The following is an 18,188-nucleotide window of genomic DNA, read 5'->3' as shown; positions in this document are numbered from 1 at the left end:
GCGGGTGGAATGGAAGAACCCCTCCCACCACGCTCTGGACCCGCGCCCACCATCTTTCAACACCTGTCATGACAGAAGAGTAAACGGAATTAGTACAACATAAAAAAGTTGAATACCAACATGAATAATAAAATGTATATTCATCAGTTAATAGGTAAAGATAGGTCCATCAGCATGTATATTCATCAGTTAATCTAGTTTGTCAATTTTGAAACTTCAAACAACCAAACTGACTCATGATAGAAAATTAGAGCGTAGAAAGAGAAACGAAAGACAAAATAGTACATAGTGAGAGGTTGTGCAACTAGGATGATTTTCTGTACCAGCTTTTTTTAATGAATTGGAGAGGATGAAGGCGAAGAACTCGAAAGCCATTGGTGTTTTGTGGCCATTGGCTATAGCAGAATGTATGGAAACGACCGCAAGACACCAATGGCTTTCGAGTTCTTCACCATCGTCCTCTCAAATTCATTAAAAAAAGCTGTTATAGAATATCATTCTAGTTGCACAGCCTCTCACTACGTATTGTTTCGTCTTTGGTTTCTTTTTCTATGCTTTTATTTTTTGTCATGAGTCAGCTAGCACCCCTAACCTATATAGATGTCATTCAGGGTTCCGTCGACATCGAGGCACCCCTAACCAACATATAGAGTAGGAGGCAAAGAAAAGAAGAAGAAGAAGAAGAAGAAGAAGAAAAATAAGAAGAAGAGGACGACGAGGAGGAGGATCCTCGACCCGGTTTTCCTTTTTCCTCTTCTTTTTCTTCTTCTTCTTCGCCTCTTCTCCTTTTCTTCTTCTTCTTCTTATTCTTCTTCTTCCTCTTTTTTAATTATTCTTATTTTCTTCTTCTTTTTTCAGAACTAAAACTAAACTAAACTAAACTAAATGGAAACCTAAAACTAAAACTGAAACTAAAACTATTCTTCTTCTTCTTCTTTCCTCTTCTTCTTCCTCTTTTTCTAATTATTCTTATTTTCTTCTTCTTTTTTCAGAACTAAAACTAAACTAAACTAAACGGAAACCTAAAACTAAAACTAAAACTAAATATAAACTAAACATAAACCTATAACTAAAAAACAGAAAAAAGAGGAGGAGGAGCTCACCGCAGGGGGGGCGGTGGAGGAGGGGGGCGGCCCGGTGGAGGAGGTCCACCACATGGGAGGGGGCGGCGGCGCGGCCTTCCTCACGGCGGGGCTTGGGCGGCCGCCGCAAGGGAGGGGTGTCATGGCCGGGGCGGCGGGGGCGGGGCGACGTTGCCGGGGCGGCGGAGGCGCGGTGAGGGTCGGGGGCGGGGCGGCGTTGCCGGGGTGGTGGGGGCGCGGTGGGGGTCGGGAGCAGGGCGGCGGGGAGGGTCGGCGGGGAGGGAGGGCAGGGACGGGGCGACGTGGGCTCGATGGGGGTCGGGGGCGGGGGGTCAGCGGCGGCGGGGGCGTGGTGGGGGTCGGTGGCGGGGCGGTGGTCGGCGGTGGGGCTCGTTGCAGTTGGGTCGAGGAGGAGAAAGAGAAGAGAGAGAGAGGCGTGGGGTGCGCCGTTATTAGCCATTAGGTATTAACCTCTTTTGCCGTCTGCTAACGGATGGCAAAAATGCTTTGCTGTCCGCTAGCAGACGACAAAAAGGTGGTGGTGGTGGGACGTTACAGCAGTGTCGTCCACTAGACCCCACCCCAGCTCTAGCAGACGGCAAAGAACTGACTGATGGCAAATAGTATCTTTGCCATCAGCCATTTCTTTGCCATCTGTTTTTTGTAAGCAGACGGCAAAGACATTCTTTGCCGTCAGCTAGCTGACGACAAAGAACTGGCTGATGGCAAATTCCCTGATTCCAGTAGTGCATACCCTCAGCCTCGAGGATGAACTACTCACACTTTACGATGAGAACTGAGGAGAAGTTGGTGGTGATGGTGATGGAGGAGATGTCCCGGCGGCGTCCCGGCGCCACCGGAGGAGAGGGGGAAGGGCCCCTCCTCCTCCTTCTTCTTCCTTGGCCCCCGGGGAGAGAGGGAGCTCTCCCCTAGATCGGATCTCTCTGTTGTCTTCTGTTTTTCGCAATTGTTTTCGGAGCCCTTTACCGTTTTTTATATTCCCGGAAATCCATAACTCCGGTTGGGTTGAAATTTTGATGGGAATTTTATCCGAAAATTGTCTTTCTTGCGGCGAAAGAAGGGCTTCAACCGACTTACAAGGTGGCCACAAGACATCAGGGCCTTGTTGTTTTGTGGACGCCTCGGCCACCGTCTTGCGTTGATTATTTTTCTCAAAAATAACATATATTTCAAAAAAATATCTCCATAAAATTTTATCACGTTTGGACTTCGTTCGGTATGGTTTTTCTGCAAAACAAAAAACTTGCAAAAAACAGAAATTGGAGTAGCAGAGACATACCTTCACACGTCCTCCAACGACGCTAAAAGCACCGTCGGGGCGAGGGCTAACCAGGGAGAACCTTATCCCATCTTACTTGCGGATATTATCGCTCTCAAATCTCAAAATGGGTATCCAACTCAATCAAAAGAAAAATATCTCAAAATGAGTAGAATTAGCACCCGTTTAGTAATTGTTGATGTACCTCTTCCACGACTCTGACAGGTTGTCCCCGCATCCGCCTATTTGACCCACTAATCATCTAGTTCCGCTTAGCACGTGGCAACGAGCGCCTTGGCTCCTCCCCGTGTTCTTCTCTTCGAATCGAGATCACGACCGCGAGTGGACAGAGAGGCGACGCGAATCCCCCGAACCTCATATTTGCCACCCGCCCTCTTCCAAAGGTAACATCTTGATCGAGTTCCCTGCGGTGGGCACTTCAGATCGCTTCTTCTTCACCCCCTCTTTTCCGTTGTTGTAATTTTTGCGTAATTGTTCTGACCTTTTTTTTCTGGCTTGGATTCCGTTCTGTCAGATGGCTGCTTCGGCGGCCTTCGCGGCGGTGGCGGTCATGATGCTGGTGGCAGCGCACTTGGCCGTTGCGGCGGCAGCTCCGGTGACGGCCCCGGCGTTCCTCTGGGCGCCTGAGAACTATGGGTATGATTGATCGAGCTTCTCCCAATCTTCTCATTATGTCCAGTCTAGATGGATGTCTGGTGCTCGATTTGTCGGCCGTCCTGAGAATTGCGCTTGGTTACACACGATTAGGAACCTGTCCTTTAGCATCGCTGTGAGGTGATCGGGCGATTTAATTAGCTCAATTAGGACTTAAATGCCTTAATGTGAGTTCCTATTTATAGATTCACATGGAACAGGGATTCTATAAAACTGCATGTTCCTCCACTACTTTGCTTAGAAAAAAAGTTTAGTTTCTGCAACCTGGCACAAACATAGAGAGTGAAGCATAGGCATCGGTTAAGGACCTGGGTTAAACTGGCATTTAATTTGCCTAATTAGCACTGCAAAATCATTGGTTTCCTTATTTATTAACTGAACCATCTGTGACCGCTAGCTCATTTTGGATATATATACAACCTTGACCTTTTGCTGACAACCGCTTATATGACGTGTTATGAGTTATGAACTGTTACAACACTAGTCGATTTTATTATATCGTGTTCATTTGTGGAGCACATTTCTTTCAATAAGATTATAGTATTACATGCTCCCTGTTTGGGTTTAGATCACATCTCATGCTGCTATTTCCTCCAAATTCAGTTCCCACGAGACTAAAGGAGTAGTCCACTATCAGACAATGCCACCGGCAAGTCTAGCAAAATCTGTTCTTGATGAAGGTGGCTGGTCAAACTTGGTGGTGAGTTTTCCTCACATATCTCCATTTGCAAAACTTGAGTTCTTGTCCAACTATTCAAGCACCAATCCTTGTTTTACACAGTTAAATAATTCCTGACGTTGTGGTTTTGTTGGTAGTGTTCAAGGGAGGGCTCTTATAAGAATGTTGACATTGCAGTTGTTTTTCTTGGCTCGAAGGTACTATCTACTGGAAACTCATGTCTGTTACTGTTTATAAAATATGCACTGTTTGTTATTGAAGCAAAACTCATATGTACCTAAAAGCTGAAATGCATTTTTCTAGATATATCTGATCAACAGTGTTGACCAATTCCAAGAGACCATGAAGTTTCCTTGTCCTCCATGTATTAAGCTGTGTGGCAAAATTGTTACTGAGCGTAGTATTTTGTGTGGAATATGCTCATTCTTATATTGGTGCTGACATACTTATGTTGTTCCCTTAGCTACAATCGTCAGACATCTCTAGAGATAAGCAAGCTGATCCATCTTTGGCTGACACACTAAAGGTAAGCACTGGCACTCTTGTGTTTTATCCCTTTTTTGTTATTTGTATTGTCAATGCATAAAAAAACTAACTGTTGATAATCTGTATTCTTCTTTTACCAGCTCTCCTTCACAGGCTCAGAGTTTTCCATGGCATTCCCTTATGTTGCTTTGACAGATAATGACAAATTGGAGAGCTCATTGCTATCTGGACTTGCTGAGAATTGTGACAATGATTTTCGCGGAAACCACATCACATACACAGACACGTGTACTGTAAGTGGTGAAGATCTGAAGAAACATCAAAGCATGGATTCTATTCGCGTATGTTATCTTAGCTTTCTCTAAGAGAACTTCTTTCCTTTCTTCTATCTTCATTTCATATTGACAGCATATACATTCCAGGACTTAGTGATGTCACGGAAGAGAAGCAATCCAAGGGGAAAGACTGATCTAATTGTCTTCTGTAATGGCGGTTTCAAGGATTTAGATAATGCAAAATCAGAAGGTTACATTAAGTGAACTAGGTTTTGTTTGTCCACCTTGAACTGTAGTATAACTTCAACTTGACATTCTTCTGTTCTATCCTACATCAGGGGAGTTGCTTTCCGAGCTGGTTTCTGTGCTGAAAATGTCTGAGGCCAGATATACAGTTCTTTATGCTTCCCAACCCTATGGTTTACTGGAGAACCCTTCCAACCTACCATTAGCCAGGTATCTTGCAGAGAAGACCAACACTACTACTAAATCTGGCCTAGGCAAATGTGATGGGGAGTGCCTAGTAAAATCAAGTCTTCTGGAAGGAACTTTTGTTGTAAGTTACCTGGACTCTGTTTTGTTACAGGTCACTTCTTGTGCTCTGGCTGTTTATTTTCCTGAAATTTTGTATCAGTTTATTAGTACTCCCTCCGTCTCAAAATTCTTGTCTTAGATTTGTCTAAATACGGATGTATCAAGTCACATTTTAGTATTAGATACATCCATATCTAGACAAATCTAAGACAAGAATTTTGGGACGGAGGGAGTAGTAAATATAACTCTATTACCTTCACTACAGCTACCAACTACTCCCTCCGTTCCTAAATATAAGACTTTAGAGATTTCAATATGGACTAAATACGCAGCAAAATGAGTGAATCTACACTCTAAAATGCGTCTATATACATCTGTATGTAGTCCGTATTGAAATATCTAAAATGGCTTATATTTAGAAACGGAGAGAGTATGTTGTTGCGGCCTTGACCTGTAAAATGCTCCCATTTTCTCACACTTGCCTACAATCTGCAGGGACTAGTGCTGCTGATCATTTTGATATCAGGACTCTGCTGTATGATGGGAATCGATACCCCCTCGAGGTTTGAGGCTCCCCAGGATTAGGTAGGAGAGTACAAATCCCATTGAAGCCTGCCAGATATGAAAGCTCAAGGCAGGCGTGAGAAATACAAATAGTCAATTTGCACTGTGGATATAAGTTGCCTCATATATGTTACCAAGACACGTGACCGATTTTTTGTATAATATTATTACATCTCGGACGTACGACCGACCAGAAAGATGTAGCTGAGCTCAAAACATATTCTTATGCCAGGCTTGTGTTATACCAACCCCCCCGCTTCAGGCATTTTCTGTGAATAACCTGGAATTCAGGTAACCAGTAAAATGGCATTGTCCATGAATAAAATCTTTTTTATTTATTTAGTACTGGTTGCTTCACGTGCGCACGGCTAAGCAAGTGATGGCATCTATGATCAGTACAATTATTACCACACATGCATTCTGATTATTTGCTGTACTCAATTGTGGTTACTGGAAGTCAGAAACTGAGGCATGAAGTGTTTTGCGTAACCAGCTTTTTTACATGTTAAAGTTTGATTGATCAACCATTTGTCTATTATCGCGAGTGTTTTCTTGCAATGAATGGTGTTCATCAACTGCAAGCTGAACCGTCCGAGCGCTCCCAGGTTTCATTAGGTTTTCTCTACACGAGTCATTTTTCTTTCCGCTGTCGGCTCGGAGAAAACAACAAAACTATACGTGATTCACGAATGCACGGGCTTCCATTGATAGAAGAAGCCAATGGCTATACAGAAATACATAGAACAAAGGCGAAAGCATCACACGTTGTCGGTAGTAGTACGTGATTCACGAATGGGATGCGGCCGGGCCTTGTTTGTTGCGCGCCGACGTGCATGAAGCGAGACAGAAGACATCAGGGAGGAACTTGACAGTGCCGTTGGATGCAAATGGACGGTACAGACTACAGTAACGACACCACGATTAGACAAGAACATGCATGTCATTGCCTGCTAGCCGTGTGCGTGTCAAACTTTGCAGAAAGGACACCGTGTATCTAGACGAATGTAACGTGAAACACGACCCTGATATGAAAGCGATGAACGAGGGACCACCTTAGAGCACGCGCGGTGTGGGCTGGTGCAGCTTAAGCTTATGAGCAAAAACATTTTGGCTTAAATCGCTCAAATTCAATTTAGGACCGTATTCTGAACAAACCTGCACAACAGAAGACATGTACAAAATTCAAATGAATCGATCTACCGTTCCAACACATAATTATATCCAACTTCAAATTCTTCCATGCTGTTTTCAGCGTCAGCGCAACATAGCGGCGTGCTTCTATTATTGTCTAAAAATCTACTCTGGTGCAAATAGCCAAATAGTAGGCGTTTCCAATAACAAACGCAATCATCGACAACTTAATATGGAACTGAGGGAGTAAAAGGAAAACATGAACTCCGGTGCAAATAGCCAAATACTAGGCGTTTCCGATATCGAACGCAATCGTCCAATATGGACCAAGCGATGCTGCCCGAGATGGTTCGTGATAAGCGTCCTTGTTGGATAAATTGATTTTGAGGGCCATGCATGTATCAACCACTTGTGTCAGGATATATCTATCAACGTCATCTGCCTCGTACATCTATAAATAGGCTCTTCCCTCCATCAACCCAGGACATCAACAGACACACATACACACACAATCCTGCCTATAGCCACCATGTCTCCTCAGCCTACCTTAGCCACCACCACCACGCCTGCTACTGGGCCTAACCCTTCCTATTACCAAACAGCTCCTGTTAGCCAAGAGAGTATCCAGCGAACGGAGGTTCTTCTCCACCTGTACGCCTACCAGCACACCCAAGGAAAACCAAATGCTAACCAGACTGTCATAGTGGATCCAAAGCTCCCCGCGTGTTTCGGTGCCCTTGCTGCTAATGACTGGACCATATATGATGGCACTTGCACCAATGCAAACCTTGTTGCGCACGCTCAAGGTTTGCACATTGGTGCTGGTATGACCAAAGAAAATTGGTTCATTTGTTTCAACATGGTGTTTGTGGACCGAAGGTTCGACTTTCTTTTCGAATGAAATGGCCAGTGAGTGTAAATTTAGTGTGTGTATTAATGAAAGCTTTTAAGTTAGTATTATTTAGTTTTATTTCCTAGCATGTTAAGTTTCTAATACAGTTGATGCAAACATATTTAGTTTGCACACGAAATAAAAGCCGACTAAAATAGTTTGAACTCTGTCACCACAAAATCCGCCTCGATTAATTTGTCAACTACATATACTTGGTATAGGTTTATGGGTTCCAGCTTCAAGGTGATGGGAGATTTTCGAGGAAACGAAGGTGAATGGGCAATTGTTGGTGGGACGGGAGAGTTTGCATATGCACAAGGTGTCATAACCTTTAACAAGACCTGGTCGGCCCAGGCAAATGTCAGGGAGCTTCATGTTCGTGCTTTGTGTCTGTCCTTCTCAAAAGCACCGGTGAGTTCCTTGAAATGTATATGTCCTTGCTCTCTTTTAGTCAAATTTAAAACTTGGTTTTATCAACACAAACCTAGCTTATACCATGCATATATATAATCATGATTATTACAATAGGAAACACCGTGCTCAAGGACACCACGGCAGAGCTCTGTCACCAAGATCGGCCCATGGGGTAAAATAAGTGGAGAATTTCTTGACGTTCCCACGACACCACAACGTCTAGAGTGTGTGACCATTCGCCATGGAGTTGTCATTGATTCACTTGCATTTTCCTTCGTCGACCAAGCTGGTGGACAACATAACGTTGGCCCATGGGGTGGGCCATGCGGGGACAACAAGGACACGGTGGGTTCATGCTTTAAACATTTTTCCTTTATGCATGCATTTTCGAGCACTCATAATGTATTTCATGCATGTAGATTTAATAATTTGGTGATCTCTTTTCCCCCATGCAGATTAAACTTGGTCCATCGGAGATTGTGACAGAAGTCTCTGGAACGATTGGTGTATTTGGAGCAGCCAATGTCGAGTACAATGCCATAACATCACTAACCATTACCACAAATGTCCGCACGTACGGGCCCTTTGGAGAACCGCAGTGTACTCGTTTCAGTGTTCCCGTGCAGGACAAAAGCAGCATCGTGGGTTTCTTCGTGTGCGCTAGGAAATACGTGGAGGCGCTCGGGGTTTACGTGTGTCCACCTATTTCAAACTAGTCCCGAAGTGCTTCACACTCGGTGTGCCTTCCACCTTTCTATGTTGTGCCAATAAAGTAGGTTATATACTTTTGGTGTAATGCTATGCCCCCCCCCCCAAGTGTGATGGTTTTCATATCAGCAAGAAGTTTCTCTTGCTACTATATGCAAAATAAGGTTGTGTCTTTGTCGAGGTAAATTTTACCACGCTTGCCATATTGTACTTTATTGGAAAAATAAATAATGAGGCAGAGGCATGCAAATATTTTTATGATAAACATATATTTGCCTCATTCATCAAGACATCTCACACATGAGAACAAACAAAGTTTACGGAATTACTAAATCTCATCTAATTGAGATTTACAATGTCTCATCTAAGTTGTGGACCGTTTGATCTAAATCACTGTAAAATTCGGGCAAACGTGATCCCGCATCACTTTGTCACACGCGTCCCGCGCCACGTCGCGCAATGCCCCCTGGTGTGTACTTGTGGGTCCGTTTCTTTTGTTGGGCCATTTTGCGTGTATTTGTTTCCACTGGCCTGGGTTGTATTAGTTGAAGGGAGAAGTTGTGTTTCTAGTCGCTGCCCAGTAGAAAATGTATCTTGTTTTTGATGGTTGGGTGCTGTTTTTAGAGTTACTTGTATCATGGATACGGAGTAGAGTTGCAGAATTTTTTGTTGTTTTTATGTGTTGCGGATCTTTTTAAAACATGGGGTTTTTCAGCTTCATGTTTTGTTTTTTAGAAGTGGATGTGTAGTTACTGGAGAATGACCTTTTTCTGTTCATGTACATTTTACTAGCATCAGTTTTTGTTCAATTGATAGATTCTAGCAAAAGCAAGCTAGTTTTAAAGATGGTATGGGGAATTGGCTTTTTCTTAGTTTAATAGATAGCTTATCTAAAGTTCTTTTTTTAGTGCGCTCAAAACTAGCCCTCGACCATCGACACACAACTAAATCTCTACCCCTTTTTGTCGCAGTTGCAACTCCACTCTTGACAAACAACTTGCCCTCTACCTTTTTAATCATAGTTACAAGTACACCCCCATACGCAGTTGCCCCAGACTTTTTTCTGGCCCTAGTTGCAAGTCCATCCTCAACATGCAATTGGCCTCGGACTCCTAGTTGTAAGTTTACCCCCGACATGCAACCGCCCCTGTTCCCGGGCCCTTTGTCCAGTTGCAAAACCACAACTGACACACAACTGGGCCCGACCATTTTTTGCCACATTTACAAGTCCACACTCCACATGTAGCTGGTCCTAGACCCTTTTTGTCTCAGTTGTAATTCCACGCTTGACACGCAACTCACGGACCTTCTTCTTTTTTCATAGTTACAAGTCCATCCCCAACACATAAGTAGCTCTGAACCCGTTTTTTCCTCCCAGTTGCAAGCCCACCCTTTTCACGCAACTTACCCCGAGCCTTTTGTCCAAGTTGTAAGTCCATTGTCGACACGCATGTGGGCCCACCCATTTTTTTGCCACAATTACAAGTCCACCCTCAACATGCAACTGGCCATGAACCCTTTTTCTCCTAGTTGCAAGTCCACCCTCAACACGCAACTCACCCTCCCGATCCCTTTGTGCTAGTTGCAAGTCCACCATCAACACGCAACTGGGTCCGACCATTTTTTGTCACAGTTACAAGTCCAGCCTCAACATGCAACTGACTCAGACCCTTTTTTCTCCCAGTTGCAACCCTTGACATGCAACTCATCCCAGCCACAAATGTCCGCACATACGGGCTCTTTGGAGAACCACAGAGTACTCGTTTCTGTGTTCTGGTGCGGGATAATAGCAGCATCGTGGGTTTCTTTGTGTGCGCTGAGAAATACATGGAGGCGATCGGGGTTTACGTGTGTCCACCTGTTTCAAACTAGCCCCGAAGTGTTTCACACTCCATGTACCTTCCACCTTTCTATGTTGTGCCAATAAGGGAGGCACATGTTATATGCTTTTGGTGTAATGCTATGCCCCCCAAGCATGCTGGTTTTCATATCAGCAAGTGGTTTCTCTTGCTACTATATGCAAAATAAGGTTGTGTCTTTGTTGAGGTAAATTTTACCATGAGGCAGAGGCATGCACATATTTTTATGATAAACATATATTTGCCTCATTCATCAAGACATTTTACACATGAAAACAAATAGAGTTTACGAAATTACTAAGGCCGTGTTTGGTTGAGCTGCAGATTCTGTAAAAGCTGTTGTGAGCTCTGTGAGCTGTGAAAAGCTGTCGTGAACTTTGGAAAAGCTGGAAGCCGTTTGGTTGAAACAGCTGTGAAACTACAGATTTGACTATGAATTGTCTGTAATGCCCTGGGCAATGATTCAATATTTTTATGTGCAACTTGACCGTAAAATAGTGATATGTACATTGGTAGGCAATAGAACGACCATTTTGCAAAGAAAATTTATGATAATTTAGATGATTCACAGCTAACACATACGAATTCAACGATTATACTTTCATGTTGCATATTACATATTACATACAAATAGATATTGACCCCATAATAATATTACAAAAGGCATGCACCATAGAATATACATACGGTTCACATGATGATGACCTCCATCAAGATAGCTAACCTATGTTGCTATCGGAAGACAAGCATCGGCTATCCTACTACGAATAGTATCCACTTTGTTCTCCTCCTCTTCAACAAGATCCATTTGTCTTGGTGCTACTTCTTGTCGTAGCACTGGAGGTACATACTCATCATCGGCATCACATTTATCAAAAAAATTGTCACTCCACTTGCTATCACGAATGAAGTTGTGCAATGCCATGCAAGTAATAACTTGGGACCCCTTTCAATATGCGCCATTTCTGCTTGAGCACCCCAAAAGCACGCTCAACGACATTGAGAAGGGACGAATGTGAAAAGTTGAACAACTCATACTTCCCTTGAGGTGGACGGTGCCGATGAAGACGGAATTCCGGTAGATGATACGTACTCCCCTTAAAAGGAGCAAAATATCCTATTCGGTTTGCATACCCATAGTCCACAAGATAGTATTTCCCTGAAAATGAACACCAAATCACCAAGTGAGCGTCTCACATAAGAAGATAATGAATGATGACATCTTTTGTTATGTTATACCTTTGGGAGGTACAAGAAATGAAGAGAAGTGTGCTAATGCATGATTCAGGATCCTTGAGTCATGGGCAGAGCCCGGCCAACCCGCAACCACAAAGGTAAACCTCATGTCAAAGTCAATAGTGCAAGCACATTCTGGGATGTAAAACCATGCCGACATCTGTAGGCACTGTCACTGGCACATGCGATCCATCTATGGCACCAATAGCGCCTTTGAAATGAGGCCAGAAATGTACTTCTCTAATCTTTTCATGCTCATAGCTAAATGTAGGATCTCTCGGTTTGATGATATCTTTCGCTAACTTGCGCAAACATAACAAGACTTCCTTAAACTTTGTGTGAACTATCCAAAGTGAGCGTACAAAATGGTTTTCTGCTTGAGCAAATGCTTCAGGGCCTCCAATAATCCATAAGAACATGGACAGTGACTCAATTGATGAAACATTACTAGTTGACGTCAAACCATATGTAGAAACAAGCAAATCATGAAGTGCCATGAAAACTTCAGGATTCATCCGAAACACTTTATAGAAGTATCTGGGCCGACCATAACACTCCATGACCCATTCTAGTCCAGTTTTCTTAGCATCTTTGTATGTTTTGTTCAAGTACCGCTGAACATAGAGGTTACCTAGGTTTCCCATTATAGCAGCCTGCTTTGCAAGTTTAGCAAGAAGTTCCAGTCCCTCTTGTCCCTTTCTGGCCATTATTCCATCGTTGCATCCATCTACACAAGAAATAATAATGTTAACACATTCATCATCAACAGTATAGAAAAATATTTCTCACAACATAGGTACAACTCAAAAACACAAGCAAATATATAGTTCACACCAAACAAATATGATTGTATAAGCAAATAAGGTTCACAACACAAGCAAATAAGGTTCACGACACAAGCAAATAAGGTTCTACAATGGAAGCAAATGTAGTTGTACAACATGAGTAAATATGGTTCACAACACGTGCTTCAACATCTCCTTCTCATGCTCCCTCTCCAGATAATCAAGCCTCCCTTCTTTTGTTTCAAGAAGACTGAAGATTTCCCTAAAGTCAGGCTTCACTATAAGAGTTTAAGGGCGAACTCGGTGCTGAGACGAGCTGTGATCTGCTGAAAGAGCGCTGGCGAGGACGCAGTCAGGATGATGTCATCAACGTACAGGAGGAGGTACATAGTGGCGGCGCCCTGATGATAGATGAACAGGGAAGCGTTGGACCGAGTGGACCGAAACCCCAGATGCTGAAGGAAGGCCGCAATACGCTGGTACCAAGCCCAAGGTGCCTGCTGTTGGGGAACGTAGTAATTTCAAAAAAATTCTACGCACACGCAAGATCATGGTGATGCATAGCAACGAGAGGGGAGAGTGTTGTCAATGTACCCTCGTAGACCGAAAGCGGAAGCGTTAACACAACGCGGTTGATGTAGTCGTACGTCTTCACGATCCGACCGATCAAGTACCGAACGCACGGCACCTCCGAGTTCAGCACACGTTCAGTTCGATGACGTCCCTCGAACTCCGATCCAGCCGAGTGTTGAGGGAGAGTTTTGTCAGCACGACGGCGTGGTGACGATGATGATGTTCTACCGACGCAGGGCTTCGCCTAAGCTCCGCTACGATATTATCGAGGTGTGATATGGTGGAGGGGGGCACCGCACACGGCTAAAAGATCGTTGATCAATTGTGTGTCTAGAGGTGCCCCCCTGCCCCGTATATAAAGGAGCAAGGGGGAGGCCGCCGGCCTAGGAGGTAGAGGCGCGCCAGGAGGAGTCCTACTCCTACCGGGAGTAGGACTCCCCCCTTTTCCATGTTGGACTAGGAGTGGAAGGGGGAAGAGGTGGAGGGGAGGAAGGAAGGGGGGCGCCGCCCCCTTCTCCTTGTCCTATTCGGACTAGGGGGGAAGGAGGGCGTGGCCCTGCCCTGGCCTCCTCTCCTCTCTTCCACCTAGGCCCACTAAGGCCCATTAAGTTACCGGGGGGTTCCGGTAACCTCCCGGTACTCCGGAAAATTCCCGATTTCACCCGGAACACTTCCGATGTCCAAACATAGGCTTCCAATATATCAATCTTTATGTCTCGACCATTTCGAGACTCCTCGTCATGTCCGTGATCACATCCGGGACTCCGAACAACCTTCGGTACATCAAAACATATAAACTCATAATATAACTGTCATCGTAACTTTAAGCGTGCGGACCCTACGGGTTCGAGAACTATGTAGACATGACCGAGACACCTCTCCGGTCAATAACCAATAGCGGAACCTGGATGCTCATATTGGTTCCCACATATTCTACGAAGATCTTTATCGGTCAAATCGCATAACAACATACGTTGTTCCCTTTGTCATCGGTATGTTACTTGCCCGAGATTCGATCGTCGGTATCTCAATACCTAGTTCAATCTCGTTACCGTCAAGTCTCTTTACTCGTTCCGTAATACATCATCCCGCAACTAACTCATTAGTTACAATGCTTGCAAGGCTTATAGTGATGTGCATTACTGAGTGGGCCCAGAGATACCTCTCCGACAATCGAAGTGACAAATCCTAATCTCGAAATACGCCAACCCAACAAGTACCTTTGGAGACACCTGTAGAGCACCTTTATAATCACCCAGTTACGTTGTGATGTTTGGTAGCACACAAAGTGTTCCTCCGGTAAACGGGAGTTGCATAATCTCATAGTCATAGGAACATGTATAAGTCATGAAGAAAGCAATAGCAACATACTAAACGATCGAGTGCTAAGCTAACGGAATGGGTCAAGTCAATCACATCATTCTCCTAATGATGTGATCCCGTTAATCAAATGACAACTCATGTCTATGGCTAGGAAACATAACCATCTTTGATCAACGAGCTAGTCAAGTAGAGGCATACTAGTGACACTCTGTTTGTCTATGTATTCACACATGTATCAAGTTTCCGGTTAATACAATTCTAGCATGAATAATAAACATTTATCATGATATAAGGAAATAAATAATAACTTTATTATTGCCTCTAGGGCATATTTCCTTCACCTGCTTCAACCCATAAAGAGAACCGAAAAGCAAGCACACATGGTCCGGGCATGCGGTGTCGACGAAGCCGGTGGGCTGCTGACAAAACCTGCTCATCGAGGTGACCATGCAGGAAAGCATTGGAAACATCGAGCTGGTGAACTGGCCAGGCTCGAGAAACAGCCAGCTGGAGAATAGCGCGAATCGTGCCCGGTTTAACAACCAGGGCGAAGGTGTCGGTGAAGTCCATGCCAGCACGCTGTCGAAAGCCTCACACCACTCACCCTGCCTTATAGCGCTCAAGGGGGCCGTCGGGGCGAATCTTGTGGCGGAACAACCACTTGCCAGTGATGACATTAGCGTGGGGAGGCTGCAGAACCAGCTGCCACGTATTGTTGCGCTGCAGGGCGTCGAATTCCTCACGCATCGCAGCAAGCCAGTTCGGATTCCGAAGGGCTACATGAGTGAAGGGAGGTAGCGGAGACGGTGCCGAGGTGGATGCAGCACACACGTACTCGTCAGAGGTGTAGCGCGTGCTAGGCCGGAACGTCCCAGTGCGAGCCTGGGTGAACACACCGAAGGAGGGTACATCACCCTCTAGATGAGCCGGAGGGGATACAGGCGATGATGAAGTCGAGCCATTCTCAGAGGACCCTGAGGTCGAAGCGGCCGAAGGGCCCGTAGCAGCCGAGCCAGAGGAGGTCGCACCCAAGGCGACCGAGCCAGGGGCACACCCGAGGGGGCCGAGCCAGAGGAGGTCACTCCCGAGGCGGCCGAGGGCGCTCCCGAGGGGGCGCCACTAGAAGAGGCGACCGAGGGTGCACCCGAGGGGGTGCTGCCAGAGGCATCCGAGGGGGCTGCCGAGGCATAAGGCGCCGGGCTCGAGGGCGAGACCGGGGCGGCACTCGGCGAAGGGGGCGGCCCGCCAAGTGTGGTGGCAAGGGCGAGCCGCGGCCGAGTGCTGTGCCAAGGCAGGGGCGCCGTGGGAGGACCCGTAGGCAGCTCGGCGGAGGGTGGTACCCTGCTGGAAAGGGAACACCATCTCATCAAAGTACACGTGTCGTGATGTATAAACGCGGTGCGACACTGGATCATAGCACCGGTAACCTTTGGTGTTGGGAGGGTAGCCGAGAAAAATGCAAGGAACCGACCGTGGAGCGAGTTTGTGGGGAGTGGCGGACGCAGTTCTAGGATAACAGAGACACTCGAAGATGCGAAGGCCATCAGATGATTGGGGCGCACCGAAGAGGAGCTGGTGAGGAGCATAATTCCAGCGGGGGGCGACACCGGCGGATGTTGATGAGAAGGGAGGCGGTGGCAAGTGCATCGGGCCAAAACCAAGGAGGCACGTTAGAGTGAAAAAGCAACGTGTGGACACAGTCATTAAGAGTGCTGTAACATCCCAAATTTTGAAATTTGGAATGTTAATAGAATCTATTTAAACTTGCTTGTGTTGTTTGCTTTTAGGCTATTTTTTGATACGGTTTGGAAACTTTTGCAGTTTTATTTAATATTCAAATGAGAGGGAATAAAATGACTTTCCCAAATACTCATTTTTTATATCTAATTGAATCTTATTTGGATTTTAAAATTTGAAACAAATCCAACTCAACAAAGAAAACAATATGAGAGAAGGAAATATGACTTAAATATAAAAAAGGGAAAAGCTTTATTTTTTATTTTATTTGGATGTTTCTATAGAGTTCACAAATATTTTATGAAACATTATAAAGCCAAAATAAATTTTATAAGAGTGTTATGTGTATTTTATTTCATATGTTTTGGACTGGAAAAATGTTCACTGTTTTCTATAATAGTAATAATATTTTAATATCTTTTGTTGTATTTTTATGAAGTGGTTTGATATTTCAGTTTAGCCAAAACATATTTTTTTCCTATGTATTTTGTTTGCCAGAGTTTATTGTCCATTCGGGCGCAACCCATCTATTCTTCGCGCGTGCGCCAGTGCAGTAGCAAACCAGCGCCCAGCTTTTTCTTTTCTTCGTGCGCGCGCGCAGCCCAGCAGCACGCGGCCCATTTCGGCGCAGACCGCAGCCCAAGCGCAGCTCACCCCGCAACTTTGTTTTTCTTCTTTCCCTCCTGTGCCGCTGACGCTTGGGGCCCGCCAGGTCGTCTCTTTCCTCACAACGAACTCCTGTTCGTCCACGAATTCTCCTCTGTTCCCGATCCAAATCATCGCCGATTCGGCCAGTCTTTGCCCCTAGGCCACGGAATCCACTCTATAACTATTCCCCATCTTCTTCTCTACCGATTTTTGGCAAAATTTTGTCTTCCCATGCCCGTTTCGCCCGGATCCAATCTCGCCGGAGTCCGCCGCTGCAGGAGCACCCCGCCGGTCGATTTCATCGCCTCTGAAGGTTCCTAGCATCTCCTCTTGCACCTATTCTCTTCTCCAGGATCTCATATGCCATTCTGGCATCCTACTTCGCGCAGGAACCCCTAGAACGACTCAATAGAGCTCGATCCGAAGCCCTCGCCGTCACTGTGACTTCAGCCGCACGTCATCACCACTAGAGGACGGGACCGTCGCAGAAGAGAACGAATTCAATGTCTACAGTAACGTCCGTCTCCAGTACAGTCCTTCCGAGCTCGGGGAACCACCGCAGACGTCTCCACCGTCGACGTCCGAGCCACCGTGCGTCTTCTGCTCACAGTCCGGCAGCCACCGAGCCTCTCCTGTAGTTGTCCGAAGTGTGAAGAGTACTTCATCAAGGCAAGTTGCACTTTTGATTATTGTCATCTTATGTTCTGCTATGCATGTGTGGTTTTTATGCCACGATATATGTTTGGTTTGGTTGGGTTTGTGTATCTCGTGTTGTCATGTTTTGGTATTGGTTGTTTTATATGTGATGGTAGACGTGGGTTTGTGTTTGAGTGTTTTATGTGTCACTGGCTGAGCGCTCTATTGTCCCTAGAGAATGCATCATGGCTGAGCATACTTGAGGTTTCGGAGCTTAAATCAGGTGAATGCGTTATGGTTGAGCGCTCCCTTCAACGCAGGCCCCAGTGAGACGGACGAAGCAACCATCACTCTTTGTTGAATCCGCTTCTCCCTTCAACGCAGGCGCCAGTGAGAAGTAGTGTCCGCTCTGCCCAGGCATGAATGCGGCACCGATTCTCTGGAGTGGCACTGACCGTTTCGGGCGGCAAGCGCGCGGCTGATGGAGGGGGTTTGGGTGGGCCAGAGTGGTCAGGAGCGGGCGTGGCTGCTGTCCCGACCGAATGCCCGGAAACGAGAGGATGCATCAACTCTCACGGCTAAATCATAGTACTACACACATTCTCTTTGTAGGTTGATGTATCGCTCTCTCTAACACACACACGTTGTTAAAAATAAACACACACTTGCACA

At 45.5% G+C, this 18,188-nt stretch overlaps 2 protein-coding genes and 1 long non-coding RNA gene across 4 annotated transcripts; all 3 read left to right on the top strand.

Moving 5' to 3' along the window:
- The first annotated feature begins 2,588 nt into the window (after window positions 1–2,588).
- Window positions 2,589–5,916, top strand: LOC123096531 (uncharacterized). 2 transcript variants are annotated; one of them, XM_044518286.1, is made up of 9 exons: window positions 2,589–2,765; window positions 2,897–3,018; window positions 3,640–3,736; window positions 3,853–3,912; window positions 4,179–4,241; window positions 4,342–4,542; window positions 4,624–4,726; window positions 4,815–5,032; window positions 5,506–5,916. In XM_044518286.1, exons 2-9 carry the CDS (start codon window positions 2,897–2,899, stop codon window positions 5,593–5,595), a joined length of 954 nt encoding a protein of 317 aa, XP_044374221.1. In that variant the 5' UTR covers window positions 2,589–2,765; the 3' UTR covers window positions 5,596–5,916. The 2 variants fall into 2 exon arrangements, with proteins under 2 accessions (XP_044374221.1, XP_044374220.1); XM_044518285.1 differs by having other exon boundaries at window positions 4,815–5,062.
- Window positions 5,917–7,208: 1,292 nt separating this feature from the next.
- LOC543363 (uncharacterized) lies at window positions 7,209–8,984 on the top strand. The gene is made up of 4 exons (XM_044521846.1): window positions 7,209–7,584; window positions 7,819–8,008; window positions 8,126–8,356; window positions 8,467–8,984. The coding sequence occupies exons 1-4, from the start codon at window positions 7,235–7,237 to the stop codon at window positions 8,725–8,727; spliced, it is 1,032 nt and encodes a 343-aa protein (XP_044377781.1). The 5' UTR covers window positions 7,209–7,234; the 3' UTR covers window positions 8,728–8,984.
- A 7,961-nt stretch (window positions 8,985–16,945) lies between these two features.
- LOC123099744 (uncharacterized) lies at window positions 16,946–17,750 on the top strand. The gene is made up of 2 exons (XR_006448223.1): window positions 16,946–17,193; window positions 17,270–17,750. It is a non-coding gene; the product is annotated as an uncharacterized lncRNA (long non-coding RNA).
- The last annotated feature ends 438 nt before the right edge of the window (window positions 17,751–18,188 follow it).

Source organism: Triticum aestivum, chromosome 4D, assembly GCF_018294505.1.
Source record: "Triticum aestivum cultivar Chinese Spring chromosome 4D, IWGSC CS RefSeq v2.1, whole genome shotgun sequence".
NCBI classification, from domain to species: Eukaryota; Viridiplantae; Streptophyta; class Magnoliopsida; order Poales; family Poaceae; genus Triticum; species Triticum aestivum.
This window is presented reverse-complemented; position numbering and strand designations above follow the sequence as displayed.